Here is a 24844-nt window from a genome sequence, read left to right on the forward strand (position 1 = left end):
TATTTAGCTTGTCATATTGCAGCCACAGAAATTCTTTTGTCCATGAAACCATAAAGCTGCACTTTCTTTTTGTTCTTTTCTGTTTTGTGGTAAGCTTTTCTTTGGCTGTCACTTCTTCACCCTGACCTGTCTTATTTGGCTGAACTAAAATATATATCCTGCTGCTTTTACACACGCACTCACGTTGTCAGCGATTCTCTGCGCGATCAACCTCTCACATGTTTAAGCTTGCTGTGGGAGATTTCACTTGTCATGTTTGCATAGTAAGCTAACGATTGATAAGACGATGTCAGAGGAATTGGTGCGCAAATTATCGTCACTCACCAATCAGTACTGTCGCTCTCTATACACAGTTCGCGCGATTGCAAAGTGAAGCAAAAAACAAGCGCAAATTCAAACGCGATTTCAATATGTCACATATTGACAGTGGCTCACCGATGCCAATGACATAATTACCCAACTACATTTCCGAAAGAATGCAAAAGCATTGACATATATTTTTCCTTCCTATGATAGCCCGACGGGCAGGGCTGAGATAGATTTTGGTAGCCCGACTGGAAAAATCGCTGATATGGTACTACAAGGTCATTAAGATAAGATGGGGCCTGATTATTTAAGACCTTGTATGTGAGGAGCAGGATTTTGAATTCAATTCTGGATTTAACAGGAAGCCAATGAAGGGAAGCCAAAACAGGAGAAATCTGCTCTCTCTTTCTAGTCCCTGTCAGTACTCTTGCTGCAGCATTTTGGATTAGCTGAAGGCTTTTCAGTGAGTTTTTTGGACATCCTGATAATAATGAATTACAGTAGTCCAGCCTGGAAGTAATAAATGCATGAACTAGTTTTTCAACGTCACTCTGAGACAGGATATTTCTAATTTTAGAGATGTTGCGCAAATGGAAGAACGTAGTCTTACATATTTGTTTAATATGTGCGTTGAAGGACATATCCTGGTCAAAAATGACTCCAAGGTTCCTCACAGCGTTACTGGAGGCCAAGGTAATGCCATCCAGAGTATGAATCTGGTTAGATACCATATTTCTAAGATTTTCAGGGCCGAGTACAATAACCTCAGTTTTATCTGAATTAAGAATCAGAAAGTTAGCGGCCATCCAGGTCTTTATGTCTTTAAGACATTCCTGCAGTTTAACTAATTGGTGTGTGTTATCTGGCTTCATGGACAGATAGAGCTGGGTGTCATCTGCATAGCAGTGTAAATGTATGCTATGTCTTCTAACGATACTGCCTAGGGGAAGCATGTATAATGTAAACAGAACTGGTCCTAGCACTGAACCCTGTGGAACTCCATAATTAACCTCAGTGTGTGAAGAGGACTCTCCATTTACATGTACAAATTGGAGTCTATTAGATAGATATGATTCAAACCACTGCAGCACAGTACCTGTAATACCTACAGCATGTTCTAATCGCTCTAATAGGATATTATGGTCGACAGTATCGAATGCTGCACTGAGGTCTAGCAGGACAAGCACAGAGATGAGTCCACTGTCAGAGGCCATAAGAAGATCATTTGTAACCTTCACTAAAGCTGTTTCTGTGCTGTGATGAGCTCTGAAACCTGACTGAAACTCTTCAAATAAGCCTTTCCTCTGCAGATGATCTGTTAGCTGTGTGACAACTACTCTTTCAAGGATTTTAGATATGAAAGGAAGGTTGGAGATTGGCCTATAATTAGCTAAGACTGCTGGGTCATAAACAGATTATTTTGATTTTGTGCAAAAATTATGATTACTTCTCTGTCAGTGCGCCCCAGGGTGGCTGTGGCTACAATGTAGCTTGCCATCACCAGTGTGTGAATGTGTGGATGACTGGATGTGTAAAGCGCTTTGGGGTCCTTAGGGACTAGTAAAGCGCTATATAAATACAGGCCATTTACCATTTACTTCACATTTTAATATTTTTAATGATAACATTATTAGGTTTTTAATGTCCCTTACTGCAGAATAAAGATTTCTTATGAAAGTTTTGTTTTGTTTTGGTTTTATCTTTAGCTCCATTCTAAGAAAATGACCAGTTTCAAGTGTCCTCAGTGTAGGACACATACAGGATGTCATGCTGAAATGTAAAGCACTTACAATAGAAGACAAACAACAAATTATTCCAGCCTAATTGATGACATTTATGGCATTTGTTTTCTGTGCTGACTGATATGCTGCTCAGTGCTTTGCTGCCTGCTTTTAAATCAGATGTCACTCTGAACATAAACACAGGCTACATGTGATGTCTCTGATGTGTATCTGTTTCTACCCGTGCTGATGCTAGCATGACTAAAGCTAGCCAAGCAGCAGTAAATATGTGAAGTAAGGCAGAAGGATATACTCATCAAACAAACAGGATCATAAGAATATAAAACCACGAGCACTACAAATGTAACAGAAATATGTTGACATAAAATGGCATGTTATTTGAAATCTACACGAAACAATGACACAACTACTTTTTTTCAATTTTTTCAATTTATTTATTTTTTACCAATTGTCCAAATTAGTCTGTGATTGGCCTTAGTGTGACAGAAATCATATTTATATACAACTAAATATGACTCAGCAAACATGTTTTAAATGGATGATTCCTCACTTGATGACGAATGATCCATTTCCATATTTGCTGAGTCTTAAATTTGATGTCAGTGAACTTATCAGTGGTTGGTGTTAAAAAAAAGCCCCCAAATCCCCTATGAGCAAGCACTTGGCGACAGTGGAGAGGAAAAACTCCCTCTTAATGGGGAGAAACCTCTGACAGAACCGGGCTCAGGAAGGGGTGGCCTTCTGTCTCGACCGAGAGGGGTTCAAATGTTCACTGACAATTTAGTTGTATATAAATATGATTTTTAGGACTTGATGTTGAGACCAATTATGTGAAATTGGGGACGCGCACAGTTCCGCTTCTTCTTGTTCTTCTTCTTACTTGGCGGAATCTCTGGCAGCCTCTTAACTTCATTCTCGAGTTCAGCCACCTTGACATTGAGCATTTTCTGTTTGTCTCGCAGATTTTGCAAAGATTCCTGTACAGAAAATGCAGCTGACTCTTCTTTTTCTATCTTCTGTTGTTCTGTGGTGTCTTTTTCTTTCTGAGGCTCCTGCAGAGACAATGCAGTGGATGGCAGTGAGTCCTCTTTTTCCATCTTCTCCTGTTCTCCAGTCTCGTTTTCTTTCAGAGGCTCACATTTATGCATTTCATTTGCAGCAGTGGAATTTTGTTCTTTGTGCTGCTGTGGGATTTTAAGTGAGGAAACTTTGGCCTCTTTCAGCTCTCGCTCAAGAGACTCTACCTTCAAATCATGAAGGGCCTTGTTGGGGCAGAGCTGGGATTTCAGGTCACTGATTTCCAGGTTGAGTGTCTCCTGCTCCTGCCTATGTTTAACGGCCTGCTCTTCAAGCTGATTTTGAGCTGCTAGGAGCTGTTTCTGGAGCATCTCAATCTGCTCTTGCTGAATCCTACATTTGAGCTCAAATTCAGCCTCCTTAGAGGACTTTAGTCCTACAGAGTCAGTGTGTGAAGCCTCTGTGGTTGGAGTGGCAGACTCCACACACTGCTCTGTGGTAGGGTGGCTGATTTGGTCCTGCAGGGTAGCTATCACCTCATCCAATATGACAATAGCTTCATTGTCATTTGCGAGAGTGTCTGTCTCGCTGATGTCATTGGGCTTATTACTAGAAGCCTCTTCCAGCTGCTCTATGAGGTTGTTAATCGTTTCCTCATGATTTTGCTTGCTCTCGTGAATTTCTTCATGAAGTTTGTTCACCTGAGACTGGTGATAAGAGGCCCTCTTGTTTGCACCTACCATTTTACAGTAAAGGTTGTTCTGATGGTATTGGGAGGCTTCCAGTTGGTGTCTGAGAGCAGCAATCTCGTGCCAGGGATTAAACGGGGGTCTAAATATGGGATAGGGTTGATATTGCCAAGTCCCTCCATTAGGCACAGGGTTTGGTCTGCTGGGGTTCTTCCCATTTCCCTCTCTCTCCATGTCCTCCTTTGCATTTGAAATGGGGAGGGATTCAGCCTTTTCTTTTTCAGGAGTGGCTTCAGTGTTTTTTTGCATTTCTTCATTTTTCGGGTTTGCTCCATCACCCGTGCTGTTTTGAGCTTCAAGAAGAGCCCGGGCATATGCCCGAGTAGTTGGTCTTCTTGGTTCTTCAGCCACTCTTTTCTGTTTTTGCTTTTTTTGTTTCTTTGGTTTCACAACCGTTTCCTTTGGTGGTTGTGCCACAGCAGACTTTTCAGTATTTGGTTGTGCGGCTTTATCAACCTCAGGTTTTGGTCTTTCTAAGATTTTTGGTGTGATGACCATTTCTATTTTTGCTTCTGCCATTGTAGATGCGTCAGCGTTTGCGTCTGCGTTTCTCTGCGTCTGCCTTGTCTTTGTTTTAACAACCAGGTTGTTTTGTGTTTCTGCCATCCGAGATCCACTAAAGTTGGTTGACTGTCTCCCCTATTTATAGGATTTTCCAGTAGAATGTGAACACCGCATCACAGGCTGTTCCTGTGATGTCGCTGTTCCTTTGAAGTGCCATGATTGGAACAATTCAAAATAAAATGTCCACAAACCTAATGTAAAGGAAAGGCTTTTATTTTGTAGCACATACTGAATTAACACTATAAAAGCTACTCTACAGGAATTGCAGTAAAAAATAAAACAAAAGCAAAATATGTTTTTTAAATGGTTGTTAAAAAAACTAACCAAAGTAGAAGACAACTGTTTAGTGGAAAGTATTCGACATTCTAGAGATTCTCAGGCATAATAACTTCTTTCATAATTTAAACAAGGACAGGTAGAAAACGTTCATATTTAGTGAAAGATATTTATTAACATTATCCAATGAGAGTTACTGAATGTCTGTAGGCAGTGAGATCTTGGTGGTTGCCGAGGCGACAGAATGTCATCTATGTTTTGTTTTAAATTCAGTTTCAATGCTGAATCTAAGAAACAACAGACTGCAGAGGGAGACTTTAATAGAGGTTTACTAACTCTTACTATCATATACATTGTGGAAAAATCTGTCTTTATTTAGCATAATATTTTTGTTATAAGCACTAAATATTTTTTATGATTAACTGATGAACACTAACGTACCAAGCTGAAAATTCTGCTCACCAGTCAGCAGCTTATATTCACAAAAAACGGATAAATCTGCGATCCATGCAACTCTAACCAGCCAACAAAAACATGTGTTCATAATACAAAACAAGTTTACTTTGTGAAATGTTAAAAGGTACAAAAAATAAAACAATAAAATAAAACAATATGTTTTCAAGACTTTTTCACAAGTTCCTATATCTCACTGAAATGTTACTCTGTAGCTGATTTCTCGTATTTTAAGTGTGATGAGAAATTTTGACTAGAAACAAGACAAATATACTTGATAAGATTTTGAGTTTTTGCAGTGTATATGCAGCTGATTGATTTGGTCTTTAACCAACATGGAATCATTTATGTTGGGCAGCTGTGGCTATGTGTACTAATCAGTGCTTCAGTCCCCAATGCTATCAGTCCACACATCAAAGGGCAAGATACTGAACCTTCGATTGTCCCCAATGCATTTGGGTGTGAATGAAATGTATGACTATGACTTCTAGTTCAAAAAGGGCTATTTATGTATTTAAGTCCAGTTGTTGCTCATTCACTGTTACCTTGAACGTGTCATGCTATCACCACTCTGTGTAACAGATATTTCCTATATAAGCAAATATGTTTTACACTATTTACCTACTGAAATGAAATCGTAACACCAGAAAAATGTTTAACTGTTTATTTCTGGAATAATAATAATGCATTTCTTGCATTTCTCGTGGGTTCTAATGGGGGCCTTTCTTAAAATTACTGGTCCCAGTAACAAAGGCGCTTGTCGACTCAGAAATCGAGGGAAAACCAACAACACACCCGGCAGAACATTATGTTATTTACACGGGTGCACATAAGTGGTCCGCAGGTGCGCATTCGCTGTCAAAATAAAAGACGCGCACCAGATAAGAAGTTGCAACACGCGTTTGCGTCCATATAAAAGGCACTGTTTTTGTCCGCTAGAGTGGGATTTTCACGGCACATTCTGCACCACATCTCTGTGCGTTCATCATTTGTTTGAAGCCAGCTCACCTCCTGCAACCACTTTTCCGAGAACACGCGCTTCTTTTGTGGTTCGGACTCCTTCTGACATTTCTTTGGAGGTGGAGGAACACCAAAGTGATTGCTTAAAGGAGCTTGCTTCTTCGACATCTTTAAGAGTTCTAAAGAAATGTCTGTCCTCCTCCAGAAAATCTTATGTACGCAAACACGCGTTGCAACTTCTTATCTTGTGCGCGTTTTTTATTTTGACAGCGAATGCGCACCTGCGGACCACTTATGTGCAGCCCTGGTTATTTAGCTTGTCATATTGCAGCCACAGAAATTCTTTTGTCCATGAAACCATAAAGCTGCACTTTCTTTTTGTTCTTTTCCGTTTTGTGGTAAGCTTTTCTTTGGCTGTCACTTCTTCACCCTGACCTGTCTTATTTGGCTGAACTAAAATATATATCCTGCTGCTTTTACACACGCACTCACGTTGTCAGCGATTCTCTGCGCGATCAACCTCTCACATGTTTAAGCTTGCTGTGGGAGATTTCACTTGTCATGTTTGCATAGTAAGCTAACGATTGATAAGACGATGTCAGAGGAATTGGTGCGCAAATTATCGTCACTCACCAATCAGTACTGTCGCTCTCTATACACAGTTCGCGCGATTGCAAAGTGAAGCAAAAAACAAGCGCAAATTCAAACGCGATTTCAATATGTCACATATTGACAGTGGCTCACCGATGCCAATGACATAATTACCCAACTACATTTCCGAAAGAATGCAAAAGCATTGACATATATTTTTCCTTCCTATGATAGCCCGACGGGCAGGGCTGAGATAGATTTTGGTAGCCCGACTGGAAAAATCGCTGATATGGTACTACAAGGTCATTAAGATAAGATGGGGCCTGATTATTTAAGACCTTGTATGTGAGGAGCAGGATTTTGAATTCAATTCTGGATTTAACAGGAAGCCAATGAAGGGAAGCCAAAACAGGAGAAATCTGCTCTCTCTTTCTAGTCCCTGTCAGTACTCTTGCTGCAGCATTTTGGATTAGCTGAAGGCTTTTCAGTGAGTTTTTTGGACATCCTGATAATAATGAATTACAGTAGTCCAGCCTGGAAGTAATAAATGCATGAACTAGTTTTTCAACGTCACTCTGAGACAGGATATTTCTAATTTTAGAGATGTTGCGCAAATGGAAGAACGTAGTCTTACATATTTGTTTAATATGTGCGTTGAAGGACATATCCTGGTCAAAAATGACTCCAAGGTTCCTCACAGCGTTACTGGAGGCCAAGGTAATGCCATCCAGAGTATGAATCTGGTTAGATACCATATTTCTAAGATTTTCAGGGCCGAGTACAATAACCTCAGTTTTATCTGAATTAAGAATCAGAAAGTTAGCGGCCATCCAGGTCTTTATGTCTTTAAGACATTCCTGCAGTTTAACTAATTGGTGTGTGTTATCTGGCTTCATGGACAGATAGAGCTGGGTGTCATCTGCATAGCAGTGTAAATGTATGCTATGTCTTCTAACGATACTGCCTAGGGGAAGCATGTATAATGTAAACAGAACTGGTCCTAGCACTGAACCCTGTGGAACTCCATAATTAACCTCAGTGTGTGAAGAGGACTCTCCATTTACATGTACAAATTGGAGTCTATTAGATAGATATGATTCAAACCACTGCAGCACAGTACCTGTAATACCTACAGCATGTTCTAATCGCTCTAATAGGATATTATGGTCGACAGTATCGAATGCTGCACTGAGGTCTAGCAGGACAAGCACAGAGATGAGTCCACTGTCAGAGGCCATAAGAAGATCATTTGTAACCTTCACTAAAGCTGTTTCTGTGCTGTGATGAGCTCTGAAACCTGACTGAAACTCTTCAAATAAGCCTTTCCTCTGCAGATGATCTGTTAGCTGTGTGACAACTACTCTTTCAAGGATTTTAGATATGAAAGGAAGGTTGGAGATTGGCCTATAATTAGCTAAGACTGCTGGGTCATAAACAGATTATTTTGATTTTGTGCAAAAATTATGATTACTTCTCTGTCAGTGCGCCCCAGGGTGGCTGTGGCTACGATGTAGCTTGCCATCACCAGTGTGTGAATGTGTGGATGACTGGATGTGTAAAGCGCTTTGGGGTCCTTAGGGACTAGTAAAGCGCTATATAAATACAGGCCATTTACCATTTACTTCACATTTTAATATTTTTAATGATAACATTATTAGGTTTTTAATGTCCCTTACTGCAGAATAAAGATTTCTTATGAAAGTTTTGTTTTGTTTTGGTTTTATCTTTAGCTCCATTCTAAGAAAATGACCAGTTTCAAGTGTCCTCAGTGTAGGACACATACAGGATGTCATGCTGAAATGTAAAGCTCTTACAATAGAAGACAAACAACAAATTATTCCAGCCTAATTGATGACATTTATGGCATTTGTTTTCTGTGCTGACTGATATGCTGCTCAGTGCTTTGCTGCCTGCTTTTAAATCAGATGTCACTCTGAACATAAACACAGGCTACATGTGATGTCTCTGATATGTATCTGTTTCTACCCGTGCTGATGCTAGCATGACTAAAGCTAGCCAAGCAGCAGTAAATATGTGAAGTAAGGCAGAAGGATATACTCATCAAACAAACAGGATCATAAGAATATAAAACCACGAGCACTACAAATGTAACAGAAATATGTTGACATAAAATGGCATGTTATTTGAAATCTACACGAAACAATGACACAACTACTTTTTTTCAATTTTTTCAATTTATTTATTTTTTACCAATTGTCCAAATTAGTCTGCGATTGGCCTTAGTGTGACAGAAATCATATTTATATACAACTAAATATGACTCAGCAACCATGTTTTAAATGGATGATTCCTCACTTGATGACGAATGATCCATTTCCATATTTGCTGAGTCTTAAATTTGATGTCAGTGAACTTATCAGTGGTTGGTGTTAAAAAAAAGCCCCCAAATCCCCTATGAGCAAGCACTTGGCGACAGTGGAGAGGAAAAACTCCCTCTTAATGGGGAGAAACCTCTGACAGAACCGGGCTCAGGAAGGGGTGGCCTTCTGTCTCGACCGAGAGGGGTTCAAATGTTCACTGACAATTTAGTTGTATATAAATATGATTTTTAGGACTTGATGTTGAGACCAATTATATGAAATTGGGGACGCGCACAGTTCCGCTTCTTCTTGTTCTTCTTCTTACTTGGCGGAATCTCTGGCAGCCTCTTAACTTCATTCTCGAGTTCAGCCACCTTGACATTGAGCATTTTCTGTTTGTCTCGCAGATTTTGCAAAGATTCCTGTACAGAAAATGCAGCTGACTCTTCTTTTTCTATCTTCTGTTGTTCTGTGGTGTCTTTTTCTTTCTGAGGCTCCTGCAGAGACAATGCAGTGGATGGCAGTGAGTCCTCTTTTTCCATCTTCTCCTGTTCTCCAGTCTCGTTTTCTTTCAGAGGCTCACATTTATGCATTTCATTTGCAGCAGTGGAATTTTGTTCTTTGTGCTGCTGTGGGATTTTAAGTGAGGAAACTTTGGCCTCTTTCAGCTCTCGCTCAAGAGACTCTACCTTCAAATCATGAAGGGCCTTGTTGGGGCAGAGCTGGGATTTCAGGTCACTGATTTCCAGGTTGAGTGTCTCCTGCTCCTGCCTATGTTTAACGGCCTGCTCTTCAAGCTGATTTTGAGCTGCTAGGAGCTGTTTCTGGAGCATCTCAATCTGCTCTTGCTGAATCCTACATTTGAGCTCAAATTCAGCCTCCTTAGAGGACTTTAGTCCTACAGAGTCAGTGTGTGAAGCCTCTGTGGTTGGAGTGGCAGACTCCACACACTGCTCTGTGGTAGGGTGGCTGATTTGGTCCTGCAGGGTAGCTATCACCTCATCCAATATGACAATAGCTTCATTGTCATTTGCGAGAGTGTCTGTCTCGCTGATGTCATTGGGCTTATTACTAGAAGCCTCTTCCAGCTGCTCTATGAGGTTGTTAATCGTTTCCTCATGATTTTGCTTGCTCTCGTGAATTTCTTCATGAAGTTTGTTCACCTGAGACTGGTGATAAGAGGCCCTCTTGTTTGCACCTACCATTTTACAGTAAAGGTTGTTCTGATGGTATTGGGAGGCTTCCAGTTGGTGTCTGAGAGCAGCAATCTCGTGCCAGGGATTAAACGGGGGTCTAAATATGGGATAGGGTTGATATTGCCAAGTCCCTCCATTAGGCACAGGGTTTGGTCTGCTGGGGTTCTTCCCATTTCCCTCTCTCTCCATGTCCTCCTTTGCATTTGAAATGGGGAGGGATTCAGCCTTTTCTTTTTCAGGAGTGGCTTCAGTGTTTTTTTGCATTTCTTCATTTTTCGGGTTTGCTCCATCACCCGTGCTGTTTTGAGCTTCAAGAAGAGCCCGGGCATATGCCCGAGTAGTTGGTCTTCTTGGTTCTTCAGCCACTCTTTTCTGTTTTTGCTTTTTTTGTTTCTTTGGTTTCACAACCGTTTCCTTTGGTGGTTGTGCCACAGCAGACTTTTCAGTATTTGGTTGTGCGGCTTTATCAACCTCAGGTTTTGGTCTTTCTAAGATTTTTGGTGTGATGACCATTTCTATTTTTGCTTCTGCCATTGTAGATGCGTCAGCGTTTGCGTCTGCGTTTCTCTGCGTCTGCCTTGTCTTTGTTTTAACAACCAGGTTGTTTTGTGTTTCTGCCATCCGAGATCCACTAAAGTTGGTTGACTGTCTCCCCTATTTATAGGATTTTCCAGTAGAATGTGAACACCGCATCACAGGCTGTTCCTGTGATGTCGCTGTTCCTTTGAAGTGCCATGATTGGAACAATTCAAAATAAAATGTCCACAAACCTAATGTAAAGGAAAGGCTTTTATTTTGTAGCACATACTGAATTAACACTATAAAAGCTACTCTACAGGAATTGCAGTAAAAAATAAAACAAAAGCAAAATATGTTTTTTAAATGGTTGTTAAAAAAACTAACCAAAGTAGAAGACAACTGTTTAGTGGAAAGTATTCGACATTCTAGAGATTCTCAGGCATAATAACTTCTTTCATAATTTAAACAAGGACAGGTAGAAAACGTTCATATTTAGTGAAAGATATTTATTAACATTATCCAATGAGAGTTACTGAATGTCTGTAGGCAGTGAGATCTTGGTGGTTGCCGAGGCGACAGAATGTCATCTATGTTTTGTTTTAAATTCAGTTTCAATGCTGAATCTAAGAAACAACAGACTGCAGAGGGAGACTTTAATAGAGGTTTACTAACTCTTACTATCATATACATTGTGGAAAAATCTGTCTTTATTTAGCATAATATTTTTGTTATAAGCACTAAATATTTTTTATGATTAACTGATGAACACTAACGTACCAAGCTGAAAATTCTGCTCACCAGTCAGCAGCTTATATTCACAAAAAACGGATAAATCTGCGATCCATGCAACTCTAACCAGCCAACAAAAACATGTGTTCATAATACAAAACAAGTTTACTTTGTGAAATGTTAAAAGGTACAAAAAATAAAACAATAAAATAAAACAATATGTTTTCAAGACTTTTTCACAAGTTCCTATATCTCACTGAAATGTTACTCTGTAGCTGATTTCTCGTATTTTAAGTGTGATGAGAAATTTTGACTAGAAACAAGACAAATATACTTGATAAGATTTTGAGTTTTTGCAGTGTATATGCAGCTGATTGATTTGGTCTTTAACCAACATGGAATCATTTATGTTGGGCAGCTGTGGCTATGTGTACTAATCAGTGCTTCAGTCCCCAATGCTATCAGTCCACACATCAAAGGGCAAGATACTGAACCTTCGATTGTCCCCAATGCATTTGGGTGTGAATGAAATGTATGACTATGACTTCTAGTTCAAAAAGGGCTATTTATGTATTTAAGTCCAGTTGTTGCTCATTCACTGTTACCTTGAACGTGTCATGCTATCACCACTCTGTGTAACAGATATTTCCTATATAAGCAAATATGTTTTACACTATTTACCTACTGAAATGAAATCGTAACACCAGAAAAATGTTTAACTGTTTATTTCTGGAATAATAATAATGCATTTCTTGCATTTCTCGTGGGTTCTAATGGGGGCCTTTCTTAAAATTACTGGTCCCAGTAACAAAGGCGCTTGTCGACTCAGAAATCGAGGGAAAACCAACAACACACCCGGCAGAACATTATGTTATTTACACGGGTGCACATAAGTGGTCCGCAGGTGCGCATTCGCTGTCAAAATAAAAGACGCGCACCAGATAAGAAGTTGCAACACGCGTTTGCGTCCATATAAAAGGCACTGTTTTTGTCCGCTAGAGTGGGATTTTCACGGCACATTCTGCACCACATCTCTGTGCGTTCATCATTTGTTTGAAGCCAGCTCACCTCCTGCAACCACTTTTCCGAGAACACGCGCTTCTTTTGTGGTTCGGACTCCTTCTGACATTTCTTTGGAGGTGGAGGAACACCAAAGTGATTGCTTAAAGGAGCTTGCTTCTTCGACATCTTTAAGAGTTCTAAAGAAATGTCTGTCCTCCTCCAGAAAATCTTATGTACGCAAACACGCGTTGCAACTTCTTATCTTGTGCGCGTTTTTTATTTTGACAGCGAATGCGCACCTGCGGACCACTTATGTGCAGCCCTGGTTATTTAGCTTGTCATATTGCAGCCACAGAAATTCTTTTGTCCATGAAACCATAAAGCTGCACTTTCTTTTTGTTCTTTTCCGTTTTGTGGTAAGCTTTTCTTTGGCTGTCACTTCTTCACCCTGACCTGTCTTATTTGGCTGAACTAAAATATATATCCTGCTGCTTTTACACACGCACTCACGTTGTCAGCGATTCTCTGCGCGATCAACCTCTCACATGTTTAAGCTTGCTGTGGGAGATTTCACTTGTCATGTTTGCATAGTAAGCTAACGATTGATAAGACGATGTCAGAGGAATTGGTGCGCAAATTATCGTCACTCACCAATCAGTACTGTCGCTCTCTATACACAGTTCGCGCGATTGCAAAGTGAAGCAAAAAACAAGCGCAAATTCAAACGCGATTTCAATATGTCACATATTGACAGTGGCTCACCAATGCCAATGACATAATTACCCAACTACATTTCCGAAAGAATGCAAAAGCATTGACATATATTTTTCCTTCCTATGATAGCCCGACGGGCAGGGCTGAGATAGATTTTGGTAGCCCGACTGGAAAAATCGCTGATATGGTACTACAAGGTCATTAAGATAAGATGGGGCCTGATTATTTAAGACCTTGTATGTGAGGAGCAGGATTTTGAATTCAATTCTGGATTTAACAGGAAGCCAATGAAGGGAAGCCAAAACAGGAGAAATCTGCTCTCTCTTTCTAGTCCCTGTCAGTACTCTTGCTGCAGCATTTTGGATTAGCTGAAGGCTTTTCAGTGAGTTTTTTGGACATCCTGATAATAATGAATTACAGTAGTCCAGCCTGGAAGTAATAAATGCATGAACTAGTTTTTCAACGTCACTCTGAGACAGGATATTTCTAATTTTAGAGATGTTGCGCAAATGGAAGAACGTAGTCTTACATATTTGTTTAATATGTGCGTTGAAGGACATATCCTGGTCAAAAATGACTCCAAGGTTCCTCACAGCGTTACTGGAGGCCAAGGTAATGCCATCCAGAGTATGAATCTGGTTAGATACCATATTTCTAAGATTTTCAGGGCCGAGTACAATAACCTCAGTTTTATCTGAATTAAGAATCAGAAAGTTAGCGGCCATCCAGGTCTTTATGTCTTTAAGACATTCCTGCAGTTTAACTAATTGGTGTGTGTTATCTGGCTTCATGGACAGATAGAGCTGGGTGTCATCTGCATAGCAGTGTAAATGTATGCTATGTCTTCTAACGATACTGCCTAGGGGAAGCATGTATAATGTAAACAGAACTGGTCCTAGCACTGAACCCTGTGGAACTCCATAATTAACCTCAGTGTGTGAAGAGGACTCTCCATTTACATGTACAAATTGGAGTCTATTAGATAGATATGATTCAAACCACTGCAGCACAGTACCTGTAATACCTACAGCATGTTCTAATCGCTCTAATAGGATATTATGGTCGACAGTATCGAATGCTGCACTGAGGTCTAGCAGGACAAGCACAGAGATGAGTCCACTGTCAGAGGCCATAAGAAGATCATTTGTAACCTTCACTAAAGCTGTTTCTGTGCTGTGATGAGCTCTGAAACCTGACTGAAACTCTTCAAATAAGCCTTTCCTCTGCAGATGATCTGTTAGCTGTGTGACAACTACTCTTTCAAGGATTTTAGATATGAAAGGAAGGTTGGAGATTGGCCTATAATTAGCTAAGACTGCTGGGTCATAAACAGATTATTTTGATTTTGTGCAAAAATTATGATTACTTCTCTGTCAGTGCGCCCCAGGGTGGCTGTGGCTACGATGTAGCTTGCCATCACCAGTGTGTGAATGTGTGGATGACTGGATGTGTAAAGCGCTTTGGGGTCCTTAGGGACTAGTAAAGCGCTATATAAATACAGGCCATTTACCATTTACTTCACATTTTAATATTTTTAATGATAACATTATTAGGTTTTTAATGTCCCTTACTGCAGAATAAAGATTTCTTATGAAAGTTTTGTTTTGTTTTGGTTTTATCTTTAGCTCCATTCTAAGAAAATGACCAGTTTCAAGTGTCCTCAGTGTAGGACACATACAGGATGTCATGCTGAAATGTAAAGCTCTTACAATAGAAGACAAACAACAAATTATTCCAGCCTAATTGATGACATTTATGGCATTTGTTTTCTGTGCTGACTGATATGCTGCTCAGTGCTTTGCTGCCTGCTTTTAAATCAGATGTCACTCTGAACATAAACACAGGCTACATGTGATGTCTCTGATGTGTATCTGTTTCTACCCGTGCTGATGCTAGCATGACTAAAGCTAGCCAAGCAGCAGTAAATATGTGAAGTAAGGCAGAAGGATATACTCATCAAACAAACAGGATCATAAGAATATAAAACCACGAGCACTACAAATGTAACAGAAATATGTTGACATAAAATGGCATGTTATTTGAAATCTACACAAAACAATGACACAACTACTTTTTTTCAATTTTTTCAATTTATTTATTTTTTACCAATTGTCCAAATTAGTCTGTGATTGGCCTTAGTGTGACAGAAATCATATTTATATACAACTAAATATGACTCAGCAAACATGTTTTAAATGGATGATTCCTCACTTGATGACGAATGATCCATTTCCATATTTGCTGAGTCTTAAATTTGATGTCAGTGAACTTATCAGTGGTTGGTGTTAAAAAAAAAAAAAGCCCCCAAATCCCCTATGAGCAAGCACTTGGCGACAGTGGAGAGGAAAAACTCCCTCTTAATGGGGAGAAACCTCTGACAGAACCGGGCTCAGGAAGGGGTGGCCTTCTGTCTCGACCGAGAGGGGTTCAAATGTTCACTGACAATTTAGTTGTATATAAATATGATTTTTAGGACTTGATGTTGAGACCAATTATGTGAAATTGGGGACGCGCACAGTTCCGCTTCTTCTTGTTCTTCTTCTTACTTGGCGGACTCTCTGGCAGCCTCTTAACTTCATTCTCGAGTTCAGCCACCTTGACATTGAGCATTTTCTGTTTGTCTCGCAGATTTTGCAAAGATTCCTGTACAGAAAATGCAGCTGACTCTTCTTTTTCTATCTTCTGTTGTTCTGTGGTGTCTTTTTCTTTCTGAGGCTCCTGCAGAGACAATGCAGTGGATGGCAGTGAGTCCTCTTTTTCCATCTTCTCCTGTTCTCCAGTCTCGTTTTCTTTCAGAGGCTCACATTTATGCATTTCATTTGCAGCAGTGGAATTTTGTTCTTTGTGCTGCTGTGGGATTTTAAGTGAGGAAACTTTGGCCTCTTTCAGCTCTCGCTCAAGAGACTCTACCTTCAGATCATGAAGGGCCTTGTTGGGGCAGAGCTGGGATTTCAGGTCACTGATTTCCAGGTTGAGTGTCTCCTGCTCCTGCCTATGTTTAACGGCCTGCTCTTCAAGCTGATTTTGAGCTGCTAGGAGCTGTTTCTGGAGCATCTCAATCTGCTCTTGCTGAATCCTACATTTGAGCTCAAATTCAGCCTCCTTAGAGGACTTTAGTCCTACAGAGTCAGTGTGTGAAGCCTCTGTGGTTGGAGTGGCAGACTCCACACACTGCTCTGTGGTAGGGTGGCTGATTTGGTCCTGCAGGGTAGCTATCACCTCATCCAATATGACAATAGCTTCATTGTCATCTGCGAGAGTGTCTGTCTCGCTGATGTCATTGGGCTTATTACTAGAAGCCTCTTCCAGCTGCTCTATGAGGTTGTTAATTGTTTCCTCATGATTTTGCTTGCTCTCGTGAATTTCTTCATGAAGTTTGTTCACCTGAGACTGGTGATAAGAGGCCCTCTTGTTTGCACCTACCATTTTACAGTAAAGGTTGTTCTGATGGTATTGGGAGGCTTCCAGTTGGTGTCTGAGAGCAGCAATCTCGTGCCAGGGATTAAACGGGGGTCTAAATATGGGATAGGGTTGATATTGCCAAGTCCCTCCATTAGGCACAGGGTTTGGTCTGCTGGGGTTCTTCCCATTTCCCTCTCTCTCCATGTCCTCCTTTGCATTTGAAATGGGGAGGGATTCAGCCTTTTCTTTTTCAGGAGTGGCTTCAGTGTTTTTTTGCATTTCTTCATTTTTCGGGTTTGCTCCATCACCCGTGCTGTTTTGAGCTTCAAGAAGAGCCCGGGCATATGCCCGAGTAGTTGGTCTTCTTGGTTCTTCAGCCACTCTTTTCTGTTTTTGCTTTTTTTGTTTCTTTGGTTTCACAACCGTTTCCTTTGGTGGTTGTGCCACAGCAGACTTTTCAGTATTTGGTTGTGCGGCTTTATCAACCTCAGGTTTTGGTCTTTCTAAGATTTTTGGTGTGATGACCATTTCTATTTTTGCTTCTGCCATTGTAGATGCGTCAGCGTTTGCGTCTGCGTTTCTCTGCGTCTGCCTTGTCTTTGTTTTAACAACCAGGTTGTTTTGTGTTTCTGCCATCCGAGATCCACTAAAGTTGGTTGACTGTCTCCCCTATTTATAGGATTTTCCAGTAGAATGTGAACACCGCATCACAGGCTGTTCCTGTGATGTCGCTGTTCCTTTGAAGTGCCATGATTGGAACAATTCAAAATAAAATGTCCACAAACCTAATGTAAAGGAAAGGCTTTTATTTTGTAGCACATACTGAATTAACACTATAAAAGCTACTCTACAGGAATTGCAGTAAAAAATAAAACAAAAGCAAAATATGTTTTTTAAATGGTTGTTAAAAAAACTAACCAAAGTAGAAGACAACTGTTTAGTGGAAAGTATTCGACATTCTAGAGATTCTCAGGCATAATAACTTCTTTCATAATTTAAACAAGGACAGGTAGAAAACGTTCATATTTAGTGAAAGATATTTATTAACATTATCCAATGAGAGTTACTGAATGTCTGTAGGCAGTGAGATCTTGGTGGTTGCCGAGGCGACAGAATGTCATCTATGTTTTGTTTTAAATTCAGTTTCAATGCTGAATCTAAGAAACAACAGACTGCAGAGGGAGACTTTAATAGAGGTTTACTAACTCTTACTATCATATACATTGTGGAAAAATCTGTCTTTATTTAGCATAATATTTTTGTTATAAGCACTAAATATTTTTTATGATTAACTGATGAACACTAACGTACCAAGCTGAAAATTCTGCTCACCAGTCAGCAGCTTATATTCACAAAAAACGGATAAATCTGCGATCCATGCAACTCTAACCAGCCAACAAAAACATGTGTTCATAATACAAAACAAGTTTACTTTGTGAAATGTTAAAAGGTACAAAAAATAAAACAATAAAATAAAACAATATGTTTTCAAGACTTTTTCACAAGTTCCTATATCTCACTGAAATGTTACTCTGTAGCTGATTTCTCGTATTTTAAGTGTGATGAGAAATTTTGACTAGAAACAAGACAAATATACTTGATAAGATTTTGAGTTTTTGCAGTGTATATGCAGCTGATTGATTTGGTCTTTAACCAACATGGAATCATTTATGTTGGGCAGCTGTGGCTATGTGTACTAATCAGTGCTTCAGTCCCCAATGCTATCAGTCCACACATCAAAGGGCAAGATACTGAACCTTCGATTGTCCCCAATGCATTTGGGTGTGAATGAAATGTATGACTATGACTTCTAGTTCAAAAAGGGCTATTTATGTATTTAAGTCCAGTTGTTGCTCATTCACTGTTACCTTGAACGTGTCATGCTATCACCACTCTGTGTAACAGATATTTCCTATATAAGCAAATATGTTTTACACTATTTACCTACTGAAATGAAATCGTAACACCAGAAAAATGTTTAACTGTTTATTTCTGGACCAGTTAAGCTGACTTTAAGACCTTGGCTTTAATAGACATCTCATAGTGTACAGATCTATTTTTTATTATTTAAGCCATTTTGAGCAATTAAGCACCAAGACTTATTATATTAATTTTTTTCAGTCTTCTGCATGGGTTTGTTATTATGAGCTTTTATCTAAGCTTTTTTTTTCCAACTACAAAAATACATTTTGTTTTGCTGCCTCTTGTTTTGTCTGTCATGAATGCTTTTTTATATATTTTAATACACGTAATGGTTTATTGATGAAGTACACAGACAGAGACCAAAGTTTTCCCCCTCTCCTCACCTCTTTAATCTCATCATCGCCCTCCTTCTGTATGAGGGATTATGATTAAAGATGTCTGCACATAGCCCCAAGGCATAAAGTATCTACTGGTGCTTGTACTTTTTGAAAGTGGAGATGAAAGATTGTTGAGTGCACTCTAAAAAAATCAAATACCTCACACGGCTGGGTCATCCGCTTTCATCTCTCAAAGCATTTTGTGAGACACCAGGTTTGCTGAATAATAAAAGCCCAGTCCCCATTTGGTTCACATTTTGGTTGCTTTCAGCCTAATTATCATGACATGGGCAACTTCACTGGGCTTTATTTGCATTTAGACCATTGTATACCAAATGGAAGTTGTGCCGTTACAAGTTTAATGTATGATTTGTTCATTCTTTTCAGCTGAAAACTTTATATGTTGTGTCACCTTTCATACATTTCTTTAAATATGATGGTGGTTATATAACTCCATTCTTCACTTGCTCCTTTAATTAAGTCCAGCAGAGTTTAGCATGTTTTTTTTTTTTCTTTTTCTTCTTCTAGGAGCTTTCCAGAGAAGAGGTGGTGGGTCCATTTATAATCTGGCCTGCTGAAGCAGGGATGGACTTCCCTAAGCAGGAGGGCCAGCTGACTTTTGATGTGGGCAAACGTAACACATCACTGGAGATTTACCTAACACCTGACCGTGCCTCATCCTTACCCACACCTAAGCGCTTCCAAGTGGAGCTATACAATCCAACAGGAGGTGCCACAGTACACTCCCAGTTTGGCCTGGCTAATGTGACTCTGGTGTCAAATGCAGCAAGTGAAGCTGTCTGGGTCTTACTGGACCAGTTGCATCAACCCCTTGAAACTCCTACATTGGACCTGGTGCTGCAGGGACTAATAGATAAAGTCAGTCCACCTCTCAATAATGAGCAGATGATCGCTGTGTTTGAAGGTCTGGGGAAGGTAAGCCCAATCATCTGGTTTTTACACCAAGCAAATAATTTTTTTTTTAATTACTGCATAAGTGTATAAAATATTGGATAATCAATGTGATTGCATGTGACTGTGAGTCAGTGTAGTTGTTTGTGTCTGTCAGCTTAGTTAAAGGGCATACATCACCTCCCATGAGCTACTTTGATAGCTCTGTGGACCAGTCTGTCATTCATTAGTTCTCACTTAATAAGATTGCTGCTATCATGAAGTTGAAATTAGAATCTATTTATTGCATCTTCTTAACCAGCTGCACAAAAGAATAAACAGAATATACAGGGCCATGTTTAGAAAGAGTAAATAAGAAGTAGGGACTACAGAGAAAAATGCATTCTGAGCACACGCAATGCGCATGACCCTGAAGGTCAAACTAAAGAAAGTAACTCAGATGAGTGCTTTGGATGTGTGAATAACAGCACTAAAGTTTACTCAGAGCTCCTCAGTCTTTCTCATCCTTTCTGTCTTCTGAGCCAGGTGCTTGCAGAGGCAGAAAGAGCTCCTTTACAGAACAACAGCCGGAATTTGACCTATAACCTGTTGTGTGCCTTGGCCAATCCCAGTCGAGACGACACTCGAGGTCTCAGCCACCTTGCTGAGGTGGCGGAGCGATTTGCATTCTCCCTCCTTAAACATAGTCAGTGTGAGATGTGAGTGTCCTAAATGTTCTAAATGAGTGAAGAGTTGCATGGTACACCTTATTGTAATACAGATGAATATTACCTTACAAATTAATGTTAAATCGTGCTTGGATTTACAATTTCTTCTTTGTAAAATTTTTCTCCAGAAAGGTTACAGTCCTGGAAACTTGTCCGTATATGAACATCTCTGCCTTCCAGTGGTACCCCACAGAAATTAATGGATACAAGTTCAGGGGCCGTAATGCAGACTTCTTCCAGCTCCCAAATACTCTGCTGCCAGTACCAGCAGTTTTAACTGCGGACTGCGGCAACCTCAACAGGATGCAGCTGACCGAGTTTAGAAATGAACATTGGTTTCGCACCAGTGATGCAGCTACTGCTCTCAATGGGAAAGTAGGTGCTGGGACACTGACTTCATTTAAAAATCATGAGCAATTGTTAAAATGTCAAAATCTCCTTTTCTTTTTTTAAACAGCAGGTGGCAGTATGGCTCTGATATAAAGCAGCCATTACTCTGGTGGCTGCTCTGCAACTGAACCGTCTTCTGTTGTATCTGGTTATACGTAGGTATTCTCAGCCAGTCTCCAGGGCAGAGGGTCACGACCTCTGGAAGATGGCAACGAGGTGGTGTATCGTATCCACAGCCCCGGTCAGCAGGTTAAACCAGGCCAGTCTCAGTGCCTTCTCTGGAACCAGACCACTGGAAGGTAACAAAAACACATTAAATGAGATTCAAGCTTAACTGTTCCTCAGATAGACTAAAAATAGAACGTGCACATTATATACAAAAATATAAGATGTATATTTTTATTTATATACAAATATTACCATTTATTTTTGTTACCTGATAATATCAGTTGCTGAGGTTTTTTCCAGTTCTAGAGTCTGCCTACTAATTTATTTTTTACTCGACGTAATTTAGCTTAACCAGTGTACTGCTTTCCTTATTTAAGACTACACATGGCTTGATTAGCATCAAAAGAAGGCCTCTGTTTGTCTTCCTTATACTTATTTTGGGTAATACTTTGCTAAATAAAGGGCAGAGTTCCAAGTTTGTCCTCTCAATAAGGCCTCTCTGTGGCTGATGCCGTATCTTTCTACTTTATATCTACACATTCAGTCTCCTGCACGCTGAATCATCCCACATTGAGTTACTTTGTTGAGGACATTCCTGGTGATTGAAATTGGACTTGGCAGGAACACAGTGTTTTTGGCAGGTTTGGTTTGGACAGAGCAGCTACTTGGAGGACGTACCCCAGGAAGCAAAATTTATTATGCAAGTGATACCAAGAGAGAGCAAAATATGGAGAGAGAGAGAGTCAGAATCACAGTAACAGTGAATCTAACACAAACACGGTTATGCTCTGGTTTGTCTCACACATTCTTTGCAAAGTAAAGGTTACTGTAGATAATAATAAAACAAACTCAAAGAAGCCAAAATGTCAGAGAACAAATAGCACACAATCATGGGCATGGTTAGACTCATTGCCCTTTGTATTTACTTTGCTCATATTTTGTTATATTCTGTTGTAGTGTCTCGTCTCTTATTGTCTCTTTTTGTCTTCCCTTTAGCTGGTCAACAAATGGTCAATACTGCAGGGTTGTGGAAGAAAGTGGGAATTATGTTGAGTGTGCATGCACGCACTTGTCTATCTACGCAGCCCACGCTGAGTTTGCAAAGCTTGCATCCTACAATGAAGCCTTCTTTGCCTCAGGATTTATCTGTATCTCAGGTATAACACACTCTCCCCTTGAGTTCTCATCTTCTTACCCTCCTTGTGGAGTTTCCATATGTACATCCCCACTTGTATAAATGGATTCAAATAAATCACTTAATTAAGTATCATTAATGCTGACTTCTCTGTCTACAGGCTTTGCATTGGCCATAATATCCCATGTGCTGTGCTCCCGTTTCCCCATGTTTGCTGCCAAACTGCTCACTCACATGATGGTGAGCTGCCTTGGAACTCAGGTAAAGCATTAGTTTGGATCTTGTTCTGCTTTTAAACTCTGAATGCAGCATTAGTTTCTTTGGTATTTTCATCTCTTTGCATCAGGTGCAAATGTACATGACAGGGCACCTCTGGGAATCATTGTTGAGGCATCCATTTCTCTGTGCTCCAGTAGACCAGCATATTAGATATATGTGGGTTGCAAACATTAACACAGCACTCATACGTGGATTCATTCGCTTAGAGCATTTTAAAGCTGCTCACTGTGCACTCACACACACACCCACAGTCACACGTCGCACGCTAGACATGTCGCAGATATTTTCTTGGAAATGTGCATGGATGCGAACATCATCCAGTGTCATCGTTTGCGTAGTTTGCGGGTTGGTGCGTCCTGACAACGCAACCATGCCCCCCGCACCCTCACCCATTAAAAACGCAAGCTGTCACATAACCATTGAGAGAGATAGATATGTGGCTACAGGTGGTCCTGATCAAGTGTGTGTGTTTGTGTGTGTGCATGTGTGCTTGCGTGACTGAGTGCGGGACTGGTAATTTTCCACTGGTCCCCCTCTCTTTGGTTGACAAACACAAGTCATTTCTAAAGAGGTCCCTGGGGGCTAGCCACCTCGGAGTAGACCCGTTTATGGCCCAGGCAGAGCCCCTGAACCTAAAAGGGTTTTGGATGGAAAATTCCACCCTGTTCTCTTTCCTAGTTTGTATGTTACTGTATAATAATGCCTTCTTCCTTGATAGTGCGTGTGTCTAACTTTGGTCTAGGGATTCGAAATGTTTGCACTTTTAGTCAAAGCCAGCTGTGAAAAGCTTGCTGAAGGCCTATCTGATTGTAGGTTCTGATGTTAAAATGTAGCCTTTAAGCGGTCTTTTGTTAGTGCTGGAAGTATTTCGGAGATAATGATGGGTGGGATGTGCTGAATTGAAATAGATCAAGTGACATCTTGTCTTCACTTCTTCAGTTTATCTTGTATGTCAAGTGGCTTGCTGAAAAAACTCTTTTTCTTATATAAATCACTTGGAGCAGATTTCTTTAGACAGTCTGATTTCTTTCTTTCTTTCTTTTATTTTTAAATAATTATCCACAAACTGGATGACACATGTATTTGGACATAATTCAATTACCTCAACAATTTGCCAGGAGGGTCCTTTTTTATAATTGTTCTGTCAGAATATTTACCACTTAATGTCTTGAAAATGTTGCATATTCACAAAGAGGACTCTGTTTTTCTGTTTGTTTTTGTTAAAAATGCTACCTGTCAATCAAGAATGTTAATTGCATTCATCTAATCCTTCTGCAAACTTGTCATTTAAAGAATGAGAGAGATGCTTTGTTCTTGCAAGCTCATATTCAGCTTTTCTTGGTCAAGCTGTGGCTATAAGTGATACAGTGACAGTGCTGTTTTTCTTCTTTTTATATATATCAGAATAGATGCCAAATGTTATTAGTAACACAAATGTCTCCCATATTTGTGGGTTGTAGCTCACACCTCACCACTGATTTGAAGGATCATATCCAACTCCAACCACCTCTGGCAGGCAGGGTATGCCATCTGTGTTGGCTGTAATCATTCACTGAGTTTGCACTCTCTGTGGAGAAAATTAGAGCTGCCAGTTTGATGAATTTCTCTCTGCAACTGCTACCGTACACTGAAGAGAACTTACATAATACTTCACCTCTCTTAAACAGTCTGTAAGTTGAGTGACGAAGCAGGATTTGGGGTTAGCGAGGCAACCCTGGCTTTTCAAGGTAGCAGTTAGCAGCAGACCAGTGCTTATAAAACTACCATCTGCTGACCAATCAGTTGCACTGGGTGGATCTAGCTTTCCTTATCACAAGCAATTTTGAAGCCATTCCACTGTTCTCTAATCCTCTGCTCATCAAAAGAATCTTGTGCTGATCTTTTAAGATTTGCAAGTAATCATTTTCATTGTTTAAAATCATGATTTTAAATGTGTTCTTTACTTGTTTGGCAAAGGTTTTAGCATACTTCTGAAATTTTCCTGTACGCATTGAGAATGAATCTAAGAAACACATTCATTAAATGAAATACTCTGTTGTAATTAGAGTCAGATTTACTCGTGTTTCTCAGTGCTTCTCTGACAAGTCAGTATAAACTGGACAGATAGCTAACATGAGCGACCAAATAAAGACTTGATACTTGACTTAAATATACAGTTTAAGCCCAGAATAGAAATAAAAACCTGTTTGGTATCTACCTCTTTTAATATTACAGGTACACTTCAGTAAGTATGTATTAATTTAAAAGATAAATTGTACATTCTCCGTGAAAATTCTATCAACTTTATTGCGTAATAAACTGTAACAACTAAACCGTGTGTTTCCAAGTAGAAGATTTCAAATGCAACTGATCACATGAATAAATAAGCAGCCACAGTAGAAGAAAGCAGCTGCAGAAGAAAAGTCTGACTAC

At 39.9% G+C, this 24844-nt stretch overlaps 2 protein-coding genes across 4 annotated transcripts in view; one reads left to right on the plus strand and one right to left on the minus strand.

Moving 5' to 3' along the window:
- adgrv1 (adhesion G protein-coupled receptor V1) overlaps positions 1-24844 on the plus strand; it is a 149772-nt gene that overhangs the window by 74396 nt on the left and 50532 nt on the right. For all 3 annotated transcript variants that reach the window (XM_084947172.1, XM_084947173.1, XM_084947174.1), the window contains 6 exons: positions 19370-19777; positions 20279-20451; positions 20589-20835; positions 21010-21149; positions 22015-22175; positions 22314-22414. In XM_084947172.1, the coding sequence (XP_084803298.1) occupies positions 19370-19777; positions 20279-20451; positions 20589-20835; positions 21010-21149; positions 22015-22175; positions 22314-22414 (1230 nt within the window). The remainder of the gene's footprint in view (positions 1-19369; positions 19778-20278; positions 20452-20588; positions 20836-21009; positions 21150-22014; positions 22176-22313; positions 22415-24844) is intronic.
- LOC146375985 (uncharacterized) lies at positions 15609-16745 on the minus strand. The gene has a single exon (XM_084946671.1). The coding sequence runs from the start codon at positions 16743-16745 to the stop codon at positions 15609-15611; it is 1137 nt and encodes a 378-aa protein (XP_084802797.1).

This window comes from Perissodus microlepis, chromosome 12 (genome assembly GCF_051167445.1).
Source record: "Perissodus microlepis isolate ML-2025 ecotype Zambia chromosome 12, ASM5116744v1, whole genome shotgun sequence".
NCBI lineage: Eukaryota > Metazoa > Chordata > Actinopteri > Cichliformes > Cichlidae > Perissodus > Perissodus microlepis.